Source organism: Microtus ochrogaster, chromosome 18, assembly GCF_000317375.1.
Source record: "Microtus ochrogaster isolate Prairie Vole_2 chromosome 18, MicOch1.0, whole genome shotgun sequence".
Taxonomy (NCBI): Eukaryota; Metazoa; Chordata; class Mammalia; order Rodentia; family Cricetidae; genus Microtus; species Microtus ochrogaster.
Genome location: NC_022020.1, coordinates 6,189,198 through 6,195,471, shown reverse-complemented (window position 1 = coordinate 6,195,471; position 6,274 = coordinate 6,189,198). Strand labels below are relative to the sequence as shown.

The 6,274-nt window shown below is 45.6% G+C and overlaps 1 protein-coding gene across 1 annotated transcript in view; it reads left to right on the top strand.

Annotated features, from left to right (window-relative positions):
• The window catches only part of Npc1 (NPC intracellular cholesterol transporter 1), a 47,519-nt gene that overhangs the window by 9,654 nt on the left and 31,591 nt on the right, over positions 1-6,274 (top strand). The window contains exons 2-3 of the mRNA XM_005355762.2: positions 2,565-2,687; positions 3,491-3,597. Coding sequence (XP_005355819.1) covers positions 2,565-2,687; positions 3,491-3,597 — 230 coding nt within the window. The remainder of the gene's footprint in view (positions 1-2,564; positions 2,688-3,490; positions 3,598-6,274) is intronic.

Sequence of the window (6,274 nt, the reverse complement as noted above, 5' to 3'; positions counted from 1 at the left end):
CCAGGCTGGTCTCGAACTCACAGAGATCCGCCTGCCTCTGCCTCCCAAGTGCTGGGATTAAGAAAGAGATATCTTGATAGAAAAAACCATCATGGGGTTAATAAGGAACCTGGCACTTGGGAAATTCCCAGAAATACACAGGGATGACCCCAGCTAAGAATCTAAGCAATAGTGGAGAGGGGTCTGAACTGGCCTTTCCCTGTAATTAGGTTGAGGACTACCTTAATTGACATCACAGAACCCTCATGCACACACTGAAGGAAGCAGATGCAGAGATCCACACTAAGCACTGGCCCAAGCTCCTGCAGTCCAGTCAAGGAAAGGAGGAGGGAGGAGCCATGATATGAGCAAAGGGGTCAGTAAGCCCACAGAAACACTGGACTTGGAGCTGGGGAACCTGCATAGGACCGAACTTGGTCCTCTGAAGGCAGGTGACAGTGGTGGGGGTTGGGCAGTATGTGGGGCCACTGGTAGTGGGACCAGGATCTAACCATGATGCATGAGCTGATTTTGTGGAGCCCATTCTCTGTGGGCTTGCTCAGCATGGGGGAGGGGGCTTGGTCCTGCCTCAAGGAGGTGACTTCCCAGGGAGACCATGCCTGAGGAGCAGATAGGGGGAGGGTGGGGGAGAGCTGGAGGAGAGGAGGAAGGTAGAACTGGGATTGGTTTGCTAGTACATAGGTAGGTAGTAGGTAGGTAGATAGATAGATAGATAGATAGATAGATAGATAGATAGATAGATAGATAGATAAGATTAGATAGATAAGATTAGATAGATGGGATTGGATAGATGGGATTGGATAGATGAGATTAGATAAGATAGATAGATTAGATAGATAAGATTAGATAGATAGATAGATAGATAGATAGATAGATAGATAGATAGATAGATAGATAGATAGAAATCTTGACACTTCCCCATTTGGATAATTTCTTTCCTTGTGGCCTAAACACAGGACTTTGAGTTCAGAGAGGGAGATTGTGCCATAGACACAAGCAGCCTGGGGAAGAAGCTCCAGAGCTACTGTCCCTTGTCTAAAAGTGACAGGGTGTGGTACCCCCCCCACACACACACACTCACACATCTCCCATGTGGGGATTGGGGTGTCTGTTTTTACCTTTTTGAACCCAGGCCTTCCCCATGTTGAGCAAACACTCACTCCTAAGCTACTCCCTTTCTGTGAAGGCAGGGGCTCCAGGTGACCCAAGATGTCTTCAACCTCTGCCTCTCCTACTTCCTGTTTCAGCCTTTCTCTGTGGTAGCTGAGGTTCCAGCACACTGAGTTTGAATTTTACTGTTTAAACAACTTATATTGTCTCTGGATCCCTTGCCAATTGTACCTTGGTTTGGTTGATGGGTCTGTTCTGCCTCTATTTCTCCTGCCCTCGTAGCTTCTGTTCTGGGATCTGCATCTTGCCTGGGAACCATGGGACACATGGGCGTCGATTGGTCCTGTCGTCCAGTGTTCAAGGCTTTCCACCAGGGATCTTAGGATCCAGCTTGCTCCTGGCTGTCATGTTTTCCCCGTGGACGGTTACAAGTCCCTGGCATGCTGGGTCAGCTGTGATGCAGTCTGGGCTTCGTCTGAGCAGTACACATGGACAGGGTGGTGACTCACTGGAGCCTTTCCTCGTCTCAAGTTCCAGATAGCCGTGTGACTGTCACATGGAGAATATGAGCGGCTCTTGACACATCTTTTCATAAGAAACTTTAACAAGTTAATGTTGCCTAGGTGATAGCCCTTAAAGTTAGCACATGCAGTCCTTGCGTTCATTTCCCTTCGCCCTCAGAGACAGTGTGCATCCTGCACTACTTGAGGTCAGACCAGTGGTACTGGTGGTTTGTTCTCCAGGGACTTGTGCCAACGTCAGCTAACCTAGGTATATGTGGAAATAGTCTTTTGGTGGTTTATCTAAGTTTTTGTGTGTGCAAATGCCCCCAAAACAGTGCCTTGTGATCACTACCTTGCCGAGTGCCCTGTCCCCATGTCGCCCTGTTGCTTTTGCTTGTACCGTGAAGCTCCTGGAAGTAGAGCCCTCATCCAGATACGCGGGAAGTCTGTATCTCGTAAATACTCCATGCCTGCATCACTGACTTGACAAAGCCGTTTGGGGTATTGAGCCTGGTTGCTTTTTTAAAGCATGTGTGCATGTGCATATGCTTGCACACACAGAGACCAGCAGTAGGGGTCAGACAGTATGGAGCTGGGTTTCAGGTGGGTCCTCTGGAAGAGAGGGAAGTACTCATGACCGCTGAGCCGTCTCACCCTGTGGCCTGCCTGTTTTGTCTTGTTGGTTTGTGAGACAGCATTGGCTGGGTCTTTCCTGTGCAGCCCAGACTGGCCTTGAACTCATGCTTTCTCTGTCTCAGCCTCAGAGTGCCGGGATTGCTGGTGTAGCCCCCACACGCCTGACCTGTTCCAGCTTTCTCAGGATTGCTTGGCATGTTTAATAAGAACCTTTGTTGTTGTTTCTTCATTTTTAGGTGTCATTGACTGGTTTGCTGGCTGAGCACTGTTTCTTGCTAAATAAAATCTGGTTTTTTCCATGTTGACTTTCTCTAGGTGTTTTCACAATCCTGTGTTTGGTATGGAGAATGTGGGAAAGCATTTGGAGATAAGAGGTACAACTGCAAATATTCTGGTCCACCAAAACCCTTACCGAAGGACGGGTATGACCTGGTGCAGGTAAGGGTGCTGCTGTGGGGCCAGGCGACCAACATGAGCTGAGTTCTCCATAGGATCAGTAATCACTCTTAACTGCTGTCACCCCAGGCCTCAGGCTTAAATCTTATCCTAGGCTCCAGCCTGTACCCCAGAACGCAGAGCCCATAGAACGGCTTCCGGCTTAATCTTCCAGTGCTGACTTTGTAAGTCTCCTGGAATTTCCCAAAAGTGAGTTACTGTTTAGAGCTGACCTTAGGACCTCAGATGCTGCTTTTTAGCTACTTATGCAAAGTGTGTTAGAAGTTAGCTTGTTTTTTTGTTTGGTTGGTTTTGTTCCTAGATTTCAAGACTTACTTGGACTCCGGCGCTAAGAGGCTGGGAATTCTCTTCCCCCATTTTAGCTATTTTCTGTTCCTCTGCAGGCCTGTAAATTCTGACTGCCTCCCAGGACTCTGCTTTTTGTTAATGTGATTGTTAGGCCTGTGATAAAAAATATTGGGGAAAAAATCAAGCTGAAAAGACTGGCTTTGAAGTCATAAATAATCCAGCATGGCACTAGATCTTCTACCCACCTTTCTTCTTTCTTCAGACTTAGTCTAAGATTTGACTGTCTGTGGAGTGGACAGTGGGTGTGGCTGGACTGGAATGGGTTAACTTGTAAAGCAAAGCAGTAAAGGAAGGAAAAATGAATACAGCTGTCTCTAACTGCTTGTGAATCCCCACCTTCTGGCCTTTTAAGAGGGTTTTGCCAGAACTGTGTGACCAGCATGAGTGACAGCTCATTACCCGCATCACCCGCATTGACTGAGGCTCTCTCCTCACAGGAGCTCTGTCCAGGATTCTTCTTCGACAATGTCAGTCTCTGCTGTGACATTCAACAGCTTCGGACACTGAAGAGCAACCTGCAGCTGCCCCTTCAGTTTCTGTCCAGGTAGGCTGACCATTGGCAAACAGCCGATGGGCTTCGAGACGCAGTACCACTCTGGCCTGCTTTTACAGACCAGACATTTGCTCTGTTGTACTCGGAGAAGGCGCTCATGGCCTGTCGGAAGGAAAGAAAGTCACATGGTGCACTCAGTTCTCCTAGTTGCATTCAGAGTTAAGACTCGGTTTCCTTTGAGCTGTTCTGGCCCCGAGAGGACTGCACAGGGACCTGTGGCCTTTAAGAGTGGAGCTTGTTGTTGTTGTTGTTATCTCTTTTTTTTATTATTGATTTTTATTGAGCTCTACATTTTTCTCTGCTCCCTTCCCTGTCTCTCCCCTCCTCCACCAAAGTCCCCACACTCCCAATTTACTCATGAGATCTTGTCTTTTTCTACTTCCCATGTAGATTATATCTATTTAAGTCTCTCTTAGGGTCTGTATTGTTGTCTAAGTTCTCTGGGATTGTGATTTGTGGGCTGGTTTTCTTTGCTTTATGTTTAAAAACCACCTATGAGTGAGTACATGTGATAATTGTCTTTCTGGGTCTGGGTTACCTCACTCAAAATGATGTTTTTTAGCTCCATCCATTTGCCTGAAAAATTCAAGATGTCATTATTTTTTTCTCCATTGTGTAAATGTACCACATTTTCCTTATCCATTCTTCAGTTGAGGGACATTTAGATTGTTTCCATGTTCTGGCTATGACAAACAATGCTGCTATGAACATGTCCTTGTGGCACGATTAAGCATCCTTTGAATATATACCGAAAAGTGGTATTACTGGGTCTTGAGGAAGGTTGTTTCCTAATTTTCTGAGAAATCGCCATACTGACATCCAAAGGGGTTGTACCAGCTTGCATTTCCACCAGCAATACAGAAGTGTTCCCTTTTCCCCACGACCTCTCCAACATAAGTTGTCATCAGTGTTTTTGATCTTGGCCATTCTTACAGGTGTAAGATGGAACCTCAGAGTTGTTTTGATTTGCATTTCTCTGATAACTAAGGATGTTGAGCATTTCTTAAGTGTCTTTCAGCCATTTTAGATTCCTCTATTTTTAGGTCTATACTCCATTTTTTTATTGGATTATTTGTTCTTTTTATGACCAATTTCTTGAGTTCTTTGTATATTTTGGAGATCAGACTTCTATCTGATGTGGGGCTAGTGAAGATTTTTTCCCATTCTATAGGCTGTCATTTTGTCTTGTTGTCCGTGTCCTTTGCTTTACAGAAGCTTTTCAGTTTCAGGAGGTCTCATTTATTAATTGTTTCTCTCAGTGTCTGTGCTACTGGGGTTATATTTAGGAAGTGGTTCCCTGTGCCAGTGCGTTCAAGTATGCTTCCCACTTCTGTAAGGTTCAGTGTAGCTGGCTTTATGTTGAGGTCTTTGATCCATTTGTACTTGAGTTTTGTGAATGGTGATAGATATGGAATTGAAGAAGACACCAGAAAGTGGAAAGATCTCCCATGTTCTTGGGTAGGTAGAATTAACATAGTAAAAATGGCAGTCTTGCCAAAAGCAATCTACAATTCAATGCAGTGCCCATCAAAATCCCAGCAAAATTCACAGACCTTGAAAGAACAGTACTCAACTTCATATGGAAAAGCAAAAAACCCAGGATAGCCAAAACAATCCTGTACTATAAAAGAACTTCTGGAGGCATCACAATCCCTGACTTCAAACTCTTCTACAGAGCTACAGTACTGAAAACAGCCTGGTTTTGGCATAAGAACAGACAGGAGGATCAATGGAACTGAATCCAAGACCCAGATATTAATCCACATACCTATGAATGCCTGATTTTTGACAAAGAAGCAAAAAATATCAAACGGAGAAAAGAAAGCATATTTACCAAGTGGTGCTGGCATAACTGGACATCAGCATGTAGAGGAGTGGAGCTTTTACATGGTGTCCTCCTCAGGACCCCGGCCCTCACCTCTGTGCTTCCCCAGGTTGTCTCTCACTCATTGCTGTGCTGCTTTGCCTGTCCTCTTTTCTGAGCTTTGAAGGCTGTTATTTAACGTGTGTCCATGGTGCACAGGAGCAGAAGACAGCTTGCGGCCGTCGGGTAACTCCTTCCATCCTGTGGGTCCTGAGGAGCAAACGCAGGTCCTCAAGCTTGGCAGCTCGGCTGAAACGGCTGTGCTTGCATAAGCTCCTCAGTAAATCTGGGCTATGTCAATGGTAAGCTTGTGCTAGTGTTGTTGGAGTCCAGAAGGATTGTAGAATAGGTTTCCTTAAGCCTATCTAGCTGTTTTCAACAGATGGTGTTGTCTTTAAATTATCTAGACTTCAGCAGCCTAGTGAAGGAGGTTAGGATGAAGATGAGGACCCTACCCTGCTTCAGCTCAGGAGAAGTGGGCAATGCAGAGTGGAAAACCATTGCTAAATTGTTCTCCCGGAATCACAGAATGTGCAATAGGTCAAAAATGAGGCGTCTCCTCAGGCCACTCTAGGCTCTGGACATTGATCAGAGGCCTTGCCACTTATCAAAGCCCATTTATTTTAGTATGCACTTTAGTGATGGACCACGGATGAGAGCATCTGCTGGAGTCAGGTCACCCATGTGATCAGAGGGTCAAGCTCGCATTACAGTAACAAGAGAAACAACCATGGAGTTGTGTGCAGCTGTTGAAACCAACAATCATGGAGATTAAATGGAGGAGACTTATATTGGATATGAGTA